Genomic DNA, 18,137 nt, shown 5'->3' with positions numbered 1-18,137 from the left:
CGGTTCTGTCTCTCTCTCTGTCTCTGTCTCCCAGAAGTGGGAGGGGGGAATACCTCTCAGTAGTTCTTTGATGCTTCCACCCTTGGCCCCTCAGGGTCAGGCCCACCTCTCCCAGGCCGCGTGGCTTCCCCCCACCTCCCGCCAGCAGCTGGGCCAGGGGAGAGCTCTCCCCGCCAGAAATCCAAAGAGAACCTTCCCGCCTGCAGCCCTCCTTTTAACCCTGTGTTCTCAGAGGCGGAACCAAACGTCCCAATGGCCACATCAAGTGCCAATATTAAAATCTGAGCACCCATTGGTTTGACTACAGCATCCCAAAAATACCATTTCCGGTCAAACCACCACAACAGGTGTAAACAATTAAATGCAACTGAGAAGAAAGGTAAAATGGTGATAACAATATATGATTACACAGAGCAGTGATTTGCACAGATAAGAAACTATTTTTGGTGTTTTTGCTAGAAAATGGGAAGGATGAACAGAGGTTAACTGATACAATTTATATGAATGCCTTTGTATACCGTGATTACATGCATTTACACTGTTAAAATACTAAAGCCTTCTAGAAATAGACATGGAAATATTCTGTGTTTTTTATTTAACTTGGGTTAAGAAGATTTAAAAAAAAAAAAGCACAACCTAATTTAGGACCTTATATTTAAACTTTGAAAGCCAATGGCAGCCATGCTTCACAGTGCAGTTGAAATTAAGCAGTTTTCAATTAATGTTCATGTGCAGTACCTGTGCCAAAAAAATGCACAACTCATATGGTATACACAAAACACTCCTAAGTCATATAAGGGCTTGGTTGATATTCATGCACCCATAGAACAACTGCAGTTATGAACTGTAAGACAAATCCTGGCCCTCCCACCCCTTCAACATGCCCAGTAACTCATTTCAAAAAATGCAGAGTTTTTGGCAACCTTTCCCCTAGACTTGACATTACAACACACAAAGAGAAGGTTTTTTTCATAGGAATCTGAACTCACTGATCTCTTTGTATGTGCTTCCTAGCTGTTCAACTGATGGCTTCTTAGGTAAAATCAATAACTCATAATTTTAAATGTGCACCTGGATGAACTAAGAGTACTTTTCACTCTTTTTGACGAAGAAGTTTACTTTACTGCAATAATAGAGAATATTTTACTGCCAAGAAGATCCAAGAGAAACCATATTTCTGGTTTCAACTTGCAGAAATAACACATTTAAATTAAAACATGTTTAAATCTTGCTTTAAATTACATGTTCCAGAGGGGTCTTCCCCAATAACTTGAAAACCTCATTTTCTCTTCACTTCTTTAAAAACCACTATCTGCAACAATGAGTCATCAAGTACTGCACCGCAACACACTGCTCTTTTCAAGCATCTGCAGCACTTTAAAAGAGATGCAGACCTCCTAATGATACATATAATCCTCTGCAATGGCTTACTGCAAAAAAAAAAAAATCATTCTTTAATGATTCTTGCTTAATGAAATTAGATGTGAAAATGACAGTGGAATCTCAATATTTTATGTGTATCTTAATGTTAAGTTTAAAAATATTAACTGTCTTCACTTTTACTCACTTGGTTCAGCAGAATATAATATACTTCATACCTTAAAGAGTATAAAATTGTAACTTGTTTGTAATAGCTTTCATGGAGTATTTTGAGAGTTAAAAATACTGGGTCAGAAGTACTACCCCTTTTAAAATGCTTTTTGGTTGTTTTCTCTCAGCTTGCTGAAACTGTAGCAACATACAGTTTAATGTAATTAAATTCACTGATTCATCTGAGATTTGGTGTAAACTGCAACTGCATATCTTACTAGCTAGAAATATTTCACGTTATAAAACTTCGACAATTCAGTTTATGAAACCAACATTTTACAATTAAAATTAATTCAATGAAGAGATTTTTCTCTCATTTGAGGCTACTTGTTTGTTGCCTACTTTTCTCTGAGAAGCACATATGGATATGTATTTATAAAAGCTACCCTGATTTTTTTGTTCATTTTAATGAGTGATATTGTGGAGAAGGCTTTGCTGTCCTAGCTTATTGAAAAAAGAGAAAGAGGCAAAACCTGCAATTCTCTCACCTGCTTAGGTGTCACTGCAGGCATGCGAATGTCCAGTGCAAAATCTGACAGACCAAAGGAAATCACTGGCTGGTCACTACCAAGGCATTCATTGGGAAGAGATGAGCTAATATCTTTGTATCTGAAAAAGAAGGAAGAAAGATTTTTTTTTCAAGTATTGATTTCTGTTCTGTCTTTCTTAGAAGGGGGGTCTTTACAGAACTAGTAAAGAAGTTATAGACAATGCTGAGTAGTTCCAGGAATGATCTGAAAATTTCACTCCATCACAGGCTGAGGAAAACATCTTAGTTATGCAGTACTTACTGAAGTAGTTACTGATCTGAGTAATAAGATAATTAGTTTGAAAAATGTTAGCTGAAAATGTAACCTATTATCTCATCCTAAAATTGTCAGAGGCAAATGGATGTGCAAACAGGGAATTAGTTCACTACATTATGTTGAGTACCATTCATAATTCACAACAGTTTTGGGGGGGATTTTTGAGACTATGATTTATAATTCGATACAGATTAAACTTAAATTACATGCAAAGGGGCAACTTTTAATTCAAACACTATGGTATTAATAGCAATTTCTGTGCTACTGCAAGTAGAAAAGTAAAACAGAAAACTTGGCAACAATCAAGCAAATATCAAATTCTGTATTGAATGCAACGTATAAATTAATGATGTATATACATAGCCAAAACTCGTGTCAGTGTTGCACCAATGTTTCTCTTGTCTTACCATATAGTGATCTACATTGTTTTTTACAATTAATTGCATAGGTAAACTTTAATGTGGTGTGGACAAGAGAAGTAGCCTCTTAGCTCCTGAAAAAAAGGATTTTACTGTTATTGAGGTAAATTGAATTCAAACCACCCCTCAATTTCTCAGGACTGTTCAGCTTATTTGATGTTTTCTTGTTAAAAAATGACCTTATCATGCAAGCTAATCCAGCATCTGAAATACATTTATTTTCTGTGTAGCCTCAAATATAGCTGTTAACTAAAAAAGTTGTATTAATTGCCATTTTATCCTTCTATCTAAAGAGCAACCCTATAGATAAAACAGGAATTCTGTATGACAACAGTGCCATTTCAAATTGCAGAAAGAAAATTCTGTGCAACGATCAACACTGAACAAATACCATAACACATTTTTATCTAAGACACGTTTTTTCACACTTTTGTATTTTGACTGCATGCATTTAACACATAGTATTTTCTTGCATAACCCACCTCTTGAAGACTGAAAGTGGGCTTCTGAAACCCAAACAGATGTTTTGAAACAGAAGAAGCAGTATTAGCAGATTGCTAACAAAGCCAGCCATGTCCACCCTGCTATTTCTGGCCTGATTAGGCAAGCAGAAAAAGGGCAGTGCAGTTCTATCAGCTGTGATCTTGACAATCAGGTAGCAGCAGCAGGAGTATCATTTCACTACTTCATTATTATGTTCTCTGCAGGCATCCTCCAGCTGCTGACAGACCATCTGTCTTGGAAGGCGATGCACTGTAAACCAGGAAGGTGGATGCTACTATGTTGTCTGTTTTATTAGCTATAAAATGCTGTTGCAGAATCTTCCCTTGCAAATAGAGGACACTGTACTTCTGTTCACTTAAGGAGCTGAAAAGGACTAGCACTCCTGTTGCTTTCTGCTCAGGTTGTGCAGTTAAATCTGCATGTTACTTATCAATCCACAGCACTGGAGACTTCAAGTGGCATCACAGAAACCAGCATCAGTCATCCTTCAGAACCTGTAAAAATAGAAGGAGCTTAAGGATGACTAACACATTAGAGCATTGGTTCTCAGCAAATCACTGTTGAAGCATTGTAATACATTAATAGGTTTTTTCATGAGCTTTAGCCCAACCCAGTAAAGACTGCATTGGTTCTGTTGAGTCTTTCTTTTCCTACCCTTCCCTGCATAAAGGATCAGAAAGAGACACATTTCATTTTGATACACAAAACGTACTCTCAAACATATTTTACATGATAGGAAGAAATATAAAAACCTCCTCAATATATAAAATGCAAACTGTGGAGTATTTCACATATGCAAACACTAGTATAATGTGTTCTAAAAGCAGTGGGGAAAAAAGCATCAACTTGACATAGCAAGAATCCATGCTGGTAAATTTTATTAACTATCACCAAATGTTTCTGCACATATTACAGAATGGGAGAATATTTTACCTTTAATTCAACCTATAAGAAACCATTATCTCATTAATAAGTAACTGTTTCTTATGTTCTTCAGCTGCTTTTATACCCACTTCAGGAAAAAGAGACTTAAAAATTATTTTTGGAAATACAGTTAACCAGAACTATTGACATCAGACTGCGTTATATTAGTTAAGTAGTTTTCTACCCTTTCATTCCCTAAGGGTATGTCAGCATATACCATTAGTCTCCCCCCTGTTCAATTTCAACTGTTCTTACTTCTCCATTTTAATATACATGGTTTTTAATTTCAAAATTTTAGTAGTCTTTAATAATTATGCTAAAAAATTACACCATGTTTTACTGAAGACATATATATTAGTATTATTTTATTTTTTGAGAATTCCAGTTTTGGTAGAAGTAAAGTTTCCAGTCATAATCATACACAACTATGTAGTAATTCTTCTAAATTAGTATAAATAGACTATACTAAATAGTGTATTCTAGATTAGTATAAATACTAATCAGAAAAAAAACACCCAAATTAAAATATCTTCCAGCCCCAGGAAGACAGTCAAAATATACTCATAAGGATGAAATAGAATATAAGGATTCTGACATGAAATCAATGAAAATCCATGTATTGAAAAAAAAAATCACTCCCATTTCAGGGCACATGTACCAAAAAGGCTTCTTACACATCCAGAAGTGCTTAAGCACAAACTAAGAAGCCATACTGGCTAAACAGTTAATGCCTGTTGGTAGACAGCTACACTAGATTTGCACTGGACTACTAGCAAGCTTTAAATATCTGATTATGGTAATCAACATTAAACTTGCAAATTTGATTCGCTGAAGGATGGCAAAAAAGATTTAGTCATGAACATCTGAAAATAAACACACATTAGTTTTCAGCTTACTGAAAATATGCCAAGACTGTCCAAAACCATTCATGCAAGTAATGATACAATCTTAATTCCTTTATTTATGCAAATTTTCATGTCCAACTGATAGTGGGGCCCTGGGAAAATGTTAAAATAGAATCTGAAATGTTAGGCTTGGTGTTGCACCTGCATAAGCAGTATGATAAATGATATAATTGTTAGATGTGATGATTGTTTAGTAACTAAACAAAATTATTGTATAATCATAAGAAGAATCATGAGAAACTATGTTAGAAATTTAAAGGGGGCCATGAGAAGCCATGCTTGGCTGAAATCTATGTATAAAATAGAACAATGTAAGTTTAATAATTAACATGAAAGTTATATAACTATATAATATAAAAACACGTTCATCTTGAATGTATGGTCGGAATCAGACTTGGGTTGAATATACCCCTGGCACCCAGAGCTCTTAATAAAAGCACCTGCATATAATCGCATTATGTGATTATGTGTTTTTGAATGCTAACATTTTGGCGACCCTGGATGGGGCCCTGTGATTGCTGCTGAGCGAGTTCGCGACTTGACCACGCTCCAGGCGGCACTGAGGGATTCTCGCGGAGCCCATCGGCCACGACCACTCCTGCCGCTCACAAACGTCCCTGGGAGAAAGGTAAGGTGCTTTTTACTTTGGTTTTGGGTGCCTGCCAATAAGACACAGCGAAAACTACGTTTGGCTGGGGTGAAGGAATTCCTGGTGGCATAAAGCCTAGGCGCTGTTCCGTTAAGCGTTACAGGTGCGTTGTTTGTGGTGCATTTCAAATGGAGAAACTTCAAGGGATTTTGGGCAGCAATGCCTCTATTCTGCAAACTTCTCCTTTGGGGTGCTTATTAGCACATTGGAAACAGGGTAATTTTGGGGAAGAATTACATAAAGCTAAGTTGATTGATTATTGTAATACATGGTGGCCAGAATATGTCTTGGAGAATGGCGAAAAATGGCCAAAACATGGGACACTGCAATATAACATTATTTCGCAGTCAATGTCATTTTGTAAACAAGAAGGAAAATGGGATGAGGTCCCATATGTTGATTTGTTTTTCTATTTACGGGGAAAGCCAGAATGGCAGGATGAATGTAGATTAATGGTGGTTAGAGCATCTACAAGTGATAAGTGTGGGGTTTGTGAGAAAAGTTTAGAACACTCGGCGTTGAAAGTCTGAGTAGGGAAAATTATACAGATATTGATTTACAGATAGATCCAAAAAGACCAAGAGAACCTAACCCCATCCCACATGTTTCATCTGTCCCTATCCCACTGCCTGCTCCTACCCCACCTAGCCCTGAGCCTGTCTCGTCTAGTACACCCTTCCCTCTTTACCCTCCTCTCCCACTGTCACCTGATACCTCTTCCTCAGAAGATGAGCAAAACCTAACTGTGATAGAAAGGAGGGGGAGGGATGCAAGTAAAAAAGATAGCAATGGTAATGAATCAGTGACCCCAATAGCCCACAGAACCGAAGCCGGTCAAAGCTTGCCCCGGTTGTAGATAGAGAAGACATAGGCAGACAAAAACGGACTGTGGTTGCCCCCTTGTGACAAGGTCTAGGAGTGGAAGGACCAGTATTTGTAAAAGTGCCTTTCTCTCCTGCAGATTTAGTTATTTGGAAACAATCAGCCGGAACTTATAGAGAAAATCCTGATAAGGTGGCACAAGTAGTAAAAATGGTTATAAAAACTCAGAATCCTGATTGAGATGACATACAAGTAATATTAGATACTTTAATGGATTCTACTGAGAAAGAGATGGTACTTAAGGCAGCCAAAGAGAGAGCAAGAGAGGATATCAGAAATGGGCTAGTAACAGGGAATTTAGATGCGAATTTCCCAACTGAAGATCCAAAATGGGACCCTAATTTATTTTGCGATATGAGGAGACTACGGAAATATCAAGAGTGGATCCAAATAGGAGTTCAGAACACTGTGCCCAAAACTATAAATTGGTCCAAACTATAAGAGGTTCGGCAGGAAAAGAAAGAATCTCTCACTGCTTTTTTGTAGAGGCTTAAGGAGGCAGCAAGGAAATATACAGATCTCCAAATAAAGACAGAACAAGTAAAGGTTCAGCTCGCTCTCATATTCTTGGGTCAGTCACAAGACGATATTCGGAAGAAACTGCAAAAATTAGAAGGGGAGGAATTAAGGAATTTAGATAAGCTACTTGAGGTAGCCAGGAAGGTGTATAATAATCGTGAAAGAGAAGCTAGTAAAAGGCAGCAGTAAAATCTTTCGGCAGTAATACAAGGAGAAGAAAACCCAAATTTCAGGGGACATGGCAGGAGTAGTCGGGGTAGAAGACCAGTTTTGCAAGGGTTAAGCCTAAACGTGCATATTGCAAGTGGGAGGAGCATTGGAAACAGGAGTGACCAGACAGGTTTCACCAGGGCAATCAGTTCCAGCAGGAAAACGTTACCAAGGCAATGGTCTTGGGTGAGTATAGCAGCTAACTGGACACAGAACCTGTAAAACAGGTTCAGGAGCCTGTCATAAATAAACAGTAGAATTTAATACAACAATATTTCCAGTAAAGAAATCAAATAGGTGAATATAGATTACTACAAGATTTGAGAGCAAAAAATAAAACAACAAAGGAAATTTATCCAGTGGTAACAAATCCCTACACATTGCTGACATCCATAAAAGAGATATATAAATGGTTTACTGTAATCGATTTAAAAGATGCCTTTTCTGCATACCCTTTGACAAAAAGTAGGAAACTGTTTGCCTTTGAGTAGAAAAACCCAGGGAACAGAAGAAAGGCCCAGCTCACCTAGACACGATAAGAACTCGCTGACCCTATTTGGAAACCAACTGGCAAAGGAAGATTTGGACTGAAAATGGGCAAGTACCAAGAGACCAATACTTATTGTTGCAGTATGTTGATAATATACTAATAGCTACAGAAGAAAAAGCAACCTGTATAAAGGTAACCATGAAGATTTTAAATTCACTGGGAATGGGAGGTTACAAAGTATCCAGAGGAAAGGCACAAATTGCTCAACAGACTGTGATATACCTGGGATGTGAATTTCACAAAGGCAATGAAAACTAGGTACTAACCATATCCAAGCTATTTGTGCTATTCCAGAGCCCCAGAATTTACATGAGCTGCGAGTCTTCCTCGGGTTGGCAGGATGGTGTCGCTTGTGGATCATGGACTATGGACTGATTGCAAAACCCCTGTATGAAGCTCAGAAGATGCAGCCATTCACCTGGGGCAAACCACAGAAAGAAGCCTTCCTAAAATTAAAGGAAGCACTGACAATTGCTCCAGCATTAGGGTTACCTGATCTGTCTAAAGATTTTCAGCTGTTTGTACATGAAAGGCTGCGCCTAGCACTACGAGTCCTGACCCAATGTCTGGGAAGCTGGAAAAGGCCGGTGGGCTACTTTTCCAAACAACTTGACAACATAAGTGCCGGGTAGCCCCCATGTCTGCGGGCAGTCGCAGCTACTGTGATCCTGATACAAGAAGCCAGGAAGCTTATTATGGGAAGGCACATAGATGTCTATGTACCACACATGGTAACCACTGTCTTAGAACAAAAGGGGGGCCATTGGCTATCTCCCAGCAGGATGATGAAATTCCAGGTAGTCCTGACTGAGCAGGATGATGTCACATTAAAAACAACTAACCTTTTGAATCCAGCTTTGTTCCTAGGTACCACAACTGAAGAAGGCCCATTAGAACACGACTGTGTAGAAGTAATAGAGTACACCTATTCAGCAAGAGAAGACCTGAAAGACGTCCCACTAGAGCAGCCGAGTGGGAGCTGTTTACAGATGGGAGCAGCTTCGTGGAAAACTGAACCAGATATGCGGAATATGCGGTAACAACAGTCAATACAGTAGTGGAGGCAAATACATCTGCCCAGAAGGCAGAACTGGTTGCTTTAACCAGGGCACTAGAATTAAAATAAGGGAAAAAGGTAAATATATGGACTGACTCAAAAGATGCTTTTGGAGTGGTGCATAACAAATGTCATCGGGGTGCAGAGGCATTGGTAAAATTGCTAAAGCAGAGTTTAATTTCGATACGGATGTTAACAATGGCAAAATCAGTAATGTCAAAATGTTATATCCGCTTGAAAAACAACCCAGTGCTAGGCGACAGGATAGGAATAGAACCAGGAGACTATTGGCAGGTAGATTTTGTACAACTGTCAAGAACTCAAGGATACAAATACCTGTTAGTGGGGGTTGACACATTCTCTGGGTGGCCAGAGGCCTTCCCTGTTGCACAAACCAAGCAAAGGAAACAGTTAAATGGTCACTACAGGAGATTATTCCCAGGTTCGGGGTACCCCTAGGGGTATCATCAGATAGGGGGCCCCATTTCATGGCTACAGTAGTAAGGGAGGTAAGTAGATTGCTGGGGATAACTTGGGACCTCCACACACCATGAAGACCCCAGTCAAGTGGACAGGTAGAGAAGATGAATCAGACACTAAAAAGGCAAATCAGTAAAATATGCCAAGAAGCCAAATTGCAGTAGCCCCAGGCTTTGCCAACAGCATTGTTGAGAATTCGGATAAAGCCTAGGAGTGGGATGTCAGTCAGTCCTTATGAGATTTTGTATGGGAAACCATATGAATCTCCTGAGCCTAACCCTAATGTACACGTCACAGGAAAGCAGGAAGTGTATAATTATGTTCTGTCTCACGGGAAAACTTTAGCACGGCTCCGGAGCATCCTCGTGTGGAATAGACCACTGATTCTGAGAATCCAGTTCATAACATACATCCAGGAGACAAGGTGTACATCAAGAACTGGAACAAAGAACTGCTTAAAGAAAAGTGGAGTGGACCCCATCAGGTACTACCGACCACCTTTACAGCAGTCAAAGTAGCTGGCGTGGACCCCTGGATTCGCTACACCCAAGTGAAGAAAATCCATCCGTGATCAAGGACTGTGTGAACTGTGAACTAACAAGGTTGCAGATAAGATGTGTTTAATTATGCTATCAGTAATTGTGCTAACGTTATGGTCATTAATGTCTTTGGGATGTGGAATGCAAAATGATCAACTAACTACTCTTCATTCTAGAATGAAGAGAGAAGTACAAACAGAAACACAGGTGATAAAGGTTTCTAATGCAGTTCGGGCTGAGAATGTAGTGACTGGATTAGTCAAAGATTTTGCCAAAATGCAAAACACCAGTAGAATAACTGCCTGTCTGCCAATACCAAAGGCAGCAGGAGATCCAGTAAATTGGGGAATCATAACATCAAAACTACCTGAAATACAAAAGAACAATTGCATGTAAACAGGTACCCGAATCGAGGCAAGTAATCAAGAAAACTTGGGAGAAAATAGGGACATGGATGAGACCCATGAGCCAGAAAGACTGTATTCTAAGTGATGGCATACTAGGAACCCCTATGGGAGAATCAGGAGGTGTCACACAATGGCAGTGCTATTTGCCACACTATAAAAAGATTATAGAAAATGTTACAGAAACCACTCTGGTATGGAAGTGTGAGGCCAAGGATCAGAAAGATCAGATAGAACCTTGGGACAGTGCATGGTCTGTGAGTATTCTTCAAAGATTCCAATACATGGCAAACACCCCTTGGTATATTAAGTGGGAAGGCCCCGAGAATGAAACAGATCCAGCAATAACGAACACTGCCACTAGCAGCAGAACGAAGACAGACAAAGTAAGTTGGTGGGCATGTAATAAAACTTATGACTGCGCTTTGGATGATGCAGAGATAAAACAGATGTCACCCCTGGGAATAGCCCTACAAATTGGTTGTGCTTGCAGAGGGATCAAACATAAACAAGGCAGAGTGAATTATAAAGTAATTACAGGGTGTACCAGGATTACAATCCGAGGTCCAGGACAATTTGTATGGGCAGCAAGCAGTGGCACCTGGACAACACATCTGTCTGTAGATGGGAAAGTAAAGGAGATTACTTTAGGCCTTCCAACCTTATGCTCAATTTGGAAAAAGTCCCCATTTAACGGAAAACATGAACTTCTGCAGATAAAAGCAAGACGAGAAGTTCTAGACAATGAAAATCCAGATGACACTTGGCAAGAACCCTCTAGTGGAGTGAAATTTGGGTGGGCCCTAGAGTCATTGCTTGGTCCTATAGCAAAGTATCAGAGTAGAGAGATGCTGTACAAACTTACAGGTCAGGTAGACAGACTGGCAAGAGTCACCCAGGAAGGATTTAAATAATTAAACATACAATTACAAGCCACCACAAAAATGACTTTACAAAATCGATTAGCCCTAGATTTGCTACTCCTGAAAGAGCATGGAGTATGTGGATTTTTAAAGGGACAAGTTGATCATTGCTGCATTGATATCCCAAGTGTAACTGCAGATGTAGAATATGACATCAACCAGTTGAAACAAATAGAGCATGAAGCACAAGAAGAGCAAAAAGATTTGACTATGAGCTGGCTACGCAAAATTTTTAAAGAGTTAGGGTGGAATGTGATTTCATGGATTGAATCTATCATTGAGAGTGTGATAATCTTACTAATTGTATTCTTACCAATTTAGTTAGTTTACAGCTTCTAAAAGGGAGAGATACAGAAGAAAACATCCTAGAACCAGAAAACAATGAAGACACTGACATGAGATCCACGCCCACTAACTTCTGGTTCTCCAGTTTGTGATAGCATCCACATCAATGTTTACATCAACCCTGGATTTGAAGAACGTCAAGTATAAATTGAGAAGTAAAAGCCTGTATCAAGTGAAAACATTTACACCTATAGTGAGGCGAAAATGCTTTTAAAGGGAGGAGAATGATAGTGGGGCCCTGGGAAAATGTTAAAATAGAATCTGAAATGTTAGGCTTGGTGTTGCACCTGCATAAGCAGTATGATAAATGATATAATTGTTAGATGTGATGATTGCTTAGTAACTAAATATAATTACTGTATAATCATAAGAAGAATCATGAGAAACTATGTTAGAAATTTAAAGGGGGCCATGAGAAGCCATGCTTGGCTGAAATCTATGTATACAATAGAACAATTTAAGTTTAATAATTAAAATGAAAGTTATATAATGATATAATATAAAAACACATTCATCTCGAATGTATGGTTGGAGTCAGATTTGGGTTGAATATACCCCTGGCACCCAGAGTTCTTAGTAAAAGCACCTGCATATAATCGCATTATGTGGTTATGTCTTTCTGAACGCTAACGCCACTTCTTTACTTGAAGAAGTGATCTTAATCATTTTCATTGGTGAACTATACAAATCTGCAAGACATATAAATGACTGTGCTGTGATGAAGACCAAAAATCATTTAAAAACAAACAAAAAAGACAAGTGTGACATGATGATATGCTTCACATAAGTTAACTACATGCATATGAAATATGAGCTTTAATATGACTAATACTTCAGATTATATTCCTGCCCAATGAAATTTTACATTTGGAAGGAAATGAGAGGGAAAAATTTAAGAAGACAGCACTATCCTGAAGTTATTCCAATGTAATTTTAAGTATGGTGCAATATAGAAAAATATTAGATGAGGGAAAAAAAGCAAGGATGAGAGATTCAGTAATAAGATTAAAAAATTACGATTCATTATGTGGACATCTAGATACCACTGTTATGCTTTCAATTTGGGGTAAGAGATCCCAAGGGAAGAGAAGTAATGAAGTAAAAGGCATAATTAATGACCAAGACTACAGCGAAAGCAGAAACAGAGAGATGAAAATTAGATTGGGCAATGTAAACATGCTATTTTATCCGACATGCTCCACCCAAACAAAGAAAAAAACAAGGGAGTAAAGAAGAAGAAAACAGCCAAAATCAACTAACACAAAGACTGAATGGGGGCAGGGAAAGGAGAGGCAGGCAAGAAGCTGGAATTTGAAACAAATGCAAAGCAGAGTAACAATATATCAATGTGACATTATACAAATTCCTTTTAAAAGAATAGCAATTTATTTCCAAAAATCAGGTACATAAAAAGGTTTTGTGTTAACCACAATTTTATAAAGCATATTATAGTATTTCCTTATTTTCTGTTTAGTCACTGGAACATTTTATATACAGTAGCAATAGAAGAAGCTAGAAGCAGAAACCACACCCTCCACCACCATTACCTCCAAAGAAAACAGAAATTAGAAGATTATCGTAATTCATGGGGATTAATATCCAAATCTATCATAGATGGTAATTTCTCATAAATTAATCTCTGGTTTTGTTTCTTATGCAATGAAGTAATGAAAATGAGCAAGGATTCCTTGTGTTCTGTCTTCAGCTAGAGTCAAGGTCACACTTTGTCTTAGGCAAAATTTTAAGCTTAGACAATAACTGGATATACAAAAATAGCCAGTTCAACAAATGAACTGCAGCTAGGCCTCCAGGTTAGAACACTTTGCTTCTAATTACACCGGATAATATGTTGTGGAATCTGCTTAGAGATTAAGTAATGAACTAAATGCAGCCACCTAGGACACAGATTTGAAGGAAAACACATTTCACAAGAAGCCATCAAATCAGACAACCTTTTGGTACTCAACATCAACAAAAAATATCTCACAAAACATATCTAGGGGTTAGGAGATGTATAATGCAGATAACACTGGATTGGGACAAATGACATCAGAGCTTGGTACATCAGAGCTTTGTGCTGCTATGCAGAAGGATCTTGACAGGCAGGAGAAATGTCCTTATCTTGATCCATGAGCCTCTCATTATATTTTCTCTCCCTTGCCCACTCAGCAAGGGAGTGACTGAGCAGTTTGGGATGGGCACCTGGTGCTTAGCCAAGGCTACCCCACCAGAAGGGCTAATGATGCTAATAACATGATTGCTCTTAATGTTTAAATTAACCTTCTCCAAAATCTGTTCTGCTGAGAATAAGTACGATGCCTATTTTAAAAAGAAATATTATATAGAAACATATTGCCCAGTCCATCACAGGAAGAACAATATTAATACATTAAATAAAGGACTGTGATTTGAATTTTCTTTTATGCATTACAACAGTGAAACTGGATTCATTCTAACGGGATTTATTCTTTGAATGATTTCCAAATACATTGAAATTAGAAAATATGTATTTCTTTCCTGTTTAACTAGAAGAATAAAATGGTAATTAATAGTGAGTTCTCCTTAAAAGGCTTGTTTATAAGGGCAACACAACCTATGAAAAAAATTCAATATCTGAATCTAAGCTTATTTTGAGATATTCTGATGACACATGAAGCATTTTATGGGTTTCCTACTGGGAAAGTAAGTTCTACTTGCTATCTTAAGATAGACTATCTGTACCAAGAAAAATAATTGAGTAAAATCCTTTAAATGCTCTGTCAATTCAATAAGTATGGTAAGTTTTACCCACTAGACAGATTTTTTTGTTGTTTTTTAAATCAATTGAAGTTTTATACTTCAAAAAAAAGCAAAGAAATGGAGGATGAAGAACTCCAGATACTCTTCCCTTTTGGAGACCAAAATGTTCACAACACAACTTGCAGTTTCCTAACTGCTGTAACAAGAGAAAATCAGAAACCCTATGGCCCCCAAACCCTAAGCAAACCCCATTAATAAAGAAAGCATTCAATTGTATTTAGTATGCAAGTCATACAGCAATAGTAGTTATGGAAATCACAAACAGAAGGATGCAAAGAAACTGATTATTTTAGATATATATATATATGTTTATTCAAAGAAAAAGCAAGGATATTATTCCAAGGGTGACTGGGCAAAAATTTATAGAATATATAGAAACTAAAATGAGCCTCATATTTTTTTTTTTGGTGAGCATCAGGATATACATGAGAAAACACAGAAAAACCAAGGGAAGGAAACAAACCACAACTCAAGGTGTCAGATTTGCTGTCACCAACCTCTGCCCCCAGCTGTCATTCTCAGCATCTCCCAGATTTGGGACAGAAGGGACAAACTTAAAAGATTAAGAATCTAGTCTAGAATTATTAATTTTTTAATACTGTGTGGAAACAGAAGAAAATGTGTAAGAAAAAAAAAAGACGCAGAAAATATTTAACTACTACTTTATAATGTGATCTTATTAAACAGCCTCTTCTTAGGACTTGGTTATTTGCCAACAAGTAAAGCTGTCCTAGGGCTACCTTCCCAGTCACATTTTCCTCCCATTCCTAAAGTAAATACAACAAATGCCTCTCTTCAACAATGCACATTCAGGTGGGAAACAAAGAAATACCTGAAAAAGAATTTTAATATTGTACAAGCTAGAGACACTTGCCAGAGGGTTTCAAATCAAAATAAAATTATTGTTCTTGGAAATTATGGAAACTTACATCAATTTCTGAATCCTAAGCTAAGATTTTTCAAAACATGATAGAGTTCAAGGTAAGATTTTTTTACTCATTCTCTCCATCACCATACTGTAATCTATTTGGCATAAACTTGTTTAAGAACAAGGAATTGTACTTTGCTTGACAGAACAGAACAGAAATATATAAGCAGAAATATATAAAAAATTTCCTTCCTCTTTATACAGTACAGTTGTGCCTGCATTAGTAAAACAGGAGACTTCAAGCAGAAATTCACTTTTACAGCCTGAAACTGCTTTAAACACTTCTTATCATCTCTTGGGAATCACAGATATGTTTCAGAAGCCTGAAGACAAGACAGCATGTGTTGATTCTCCTACTCAGCATTTTAATTTGAAAAGCATTTTATTCACAATAAATCACCTTCTAATGCTTCTGCTTTGACCAGGTATCAAAGCAGACAAAATTCTCTTGTCAAGATCAACAATTTTTATAGAAAGACAACATAGCAAACTGCTAATTTCATATAAATAAAAAGTGAACAAGCTGGATGATACTAATTGCTTGCTTAAAAGGGAAAACACATAAGATGCCTCTGCTTTCATTTAATATCCAGATCACTATCACTAGCACAATGTAAGATTAAAAGTTTACTGAAATGCCCTTTGTTTTCCCTTTGTAATGCAAAAATAGAAAATACTAAAGGAAGAAGGTTTTATAGAGTTAGGATTAGCCTCCAAGGATAAAGCAGATGAGAGATCATTTCAAGTACTTAAGTTCAATTATACATTACATGCGAAGTATGAATTAAATTCACTGCACGTTCCTTTGCTAAGAAGGACATTGAATTAGGTTGGGCTCATCTGCAGGGATCTTAGAGAGACACCAGAAGCTGTCCCCATGTCAGACAGAGCCAGCTCCAGCCAGCTCCAAGATGGACCTGCTGCTGCCCAAAGCTGAGCCCCTTGGCCATGCTGGTGATGCCTCTCCTACAAGGTATTTAGGAAAGGGTAAAGAACACTGCTCAACAGCTGAGAGGGGTGACAATAACTGAGAGAAACAACTCTGCAGACCCCGAAGTCATTGCAGAAGGAGGAGAAGGAGATGCTCCAGGCACTAGAAATCCACCTGCAGCCCATAGAGCCCACACCAGAGAAGGTGGATATACCCTGAAGAAGCTGCAGTTCCTGAAAAGCCCATGCTGGAGAAGGCTCCTGGCAGGAGCTGCAGGCCATGGGGGATCTACACTAGAGCAGTCTGTTCTCAACAACTGAACCTATGAAGAGAAACCATGCTGCAAAAGTTCAAGGAGGACTGTCTTGCACAGGAGAGATCCCATTCTGGAGCAGGAAAAAAGCATTATAAACTAACTTCAACTCCCATTCCCTATTCTCCCCTGCATAGCTCAGGAAATGAGAGGAATTGAGAATGAAGTTGAGGCTGAGGGAAGCTGGTTATAAATGTGTTCTTATTTCTCAGTATCCCACTCTGTTTAATTGGTAATAAATCAAAAAAATAGAATATCCTGAGCTGCAAAGAGGCCCACAAGGTTCACCAAGTCCAATTCCTAGCCCTGCACAATACAAGAGCCAAGAGTCACATCATGGGCCTGAGAGCAGTGTCCAAAAAAGTTTCTTGAACTTCCCACTGCAGGGACATTTTTTGTCAGATTACTGAGTTGGAGCAGTTGTCAAAGGTACTAGATGAAACTAAGCACTGAAAAAAAAAAAAAAAAGAAACAGCAGCATGTAGCTAGAAGTCAGGACAGCAGCAGGGACAGGAATACTGCCAATGCTAGCAAGCTTCTAGCTCTCCTTGGACACGCCATTGTAATGGCACCTTTATGCCTGTTGTTCTGCAAATGGTGATTCCTAGTTCAGTACAATATTCTTAGAACGCTGGAGTGATTACTTCCACAGATTCTATTGGCTCAGAAGGATACTAGAATGACCTGTCGATCCAAATACTATTCATGACAACACTCCCCAACTCCAGACACATCCCCTGCAAAAACATGCCTCAATAAGCCTTCTTTAGATAACAAATACATGGCTTCTAGAAATAAGTTTTTTTAAAAAAGAAAAATTAAGAACTTTTTCCTAACCCCTTAAATTGTATGCCTCTTTTAAGTAATTCCAGATAAAAATATGGAATATATTCCTATATATCCAGTCTAAGTCATGTAGTTAAACTGAAGCATTGTAGCTTCATAGAAGTTATGAGTAATTTCATTTAATGAAAATAAATCAACAGAAATTTCTTAGAGTTCATTACAAAAGTAATGTTGTAGTCTTTCCTTGCACATGGCACAGATAAAAACACCTCTCAATTAAGGAGAAAGATAATGAGGAGAGTGGAAGATGAAAATCAAGTAAATGAATCCAATTCCATTTAATATTTGCTAACACTGAGCAACATAACATTCACGCTAAGAGCAGATAAATGAATCCTCAACTATTATAGGTCTTTTTATGACACAGTTTGTACTAGTTAAATGCACTGTTTTCAGAACTAGTATCCATAAGAGTAAAAGAAAGAATTCTGTAAACATCAAAATAATGCTAGACATCTAGCACCTTTAGAGATAGATTTTTAGTATCACAAAATACAAAAATGTCAATAATAAGATAACTGAACACAATGAAACAGAACAGTATTTCATTAACATTATGTGGAATTTTTTTAAAGTGTAAGGGTAAGTACAACACAATTGCCTTTGATAATACT

General features: G+C 37.8%; 1 protein-coding gene across 1 annotated transcript in view; it reads right to left on the bottom strand.

The window, feature by feature from the left end:
• PAM (peptidylglycine alpha-amidating monooxygenase) overlaps positions 1-18,137 on the bottom strand; it is a 115,881-nt gene that overhangs the window by 58,604 nt on the left and 39,140 nt on the right. The window contains exons 2-3 of the mRNA XM_058824089.1: positions 3,298-3,813; positions 2,079-2,199 (exon numbers count right to left, since the gene is read on the bottom strand). Coding sequence (XP_058680072.1) covers positions 2,079-2,199; positions 3,298-3,389 — 213 coding nt within the window. The 5' untranslated portion in view covers positions 3,390-3,813. The remainder of the gene's footprint in view (positions 1-2,078; positions 2,200-3,297; positions 3,814-18,137) is intronic.

This window comes from Ammospiza caudacuta, chromosome Z, assembly GCF_027887145.1.
Source record: "Ammospiza caudacuta isolate bAmmCau1 chromosome Z, bAmmCau1.pri, whole genome shotgun sequence".
Lineage (NCBI taxonomy): Eukaryota > Metazoa > Chordata > Aves > Passeriformes > Passerellidae > Ammospiza > Ammospiza caudacuta.
The sequence above is the reverse complement of the archived record's forward strand: the minus strand, read 5'-3'. Positions and strand labels throughout refer to the sequence as shown.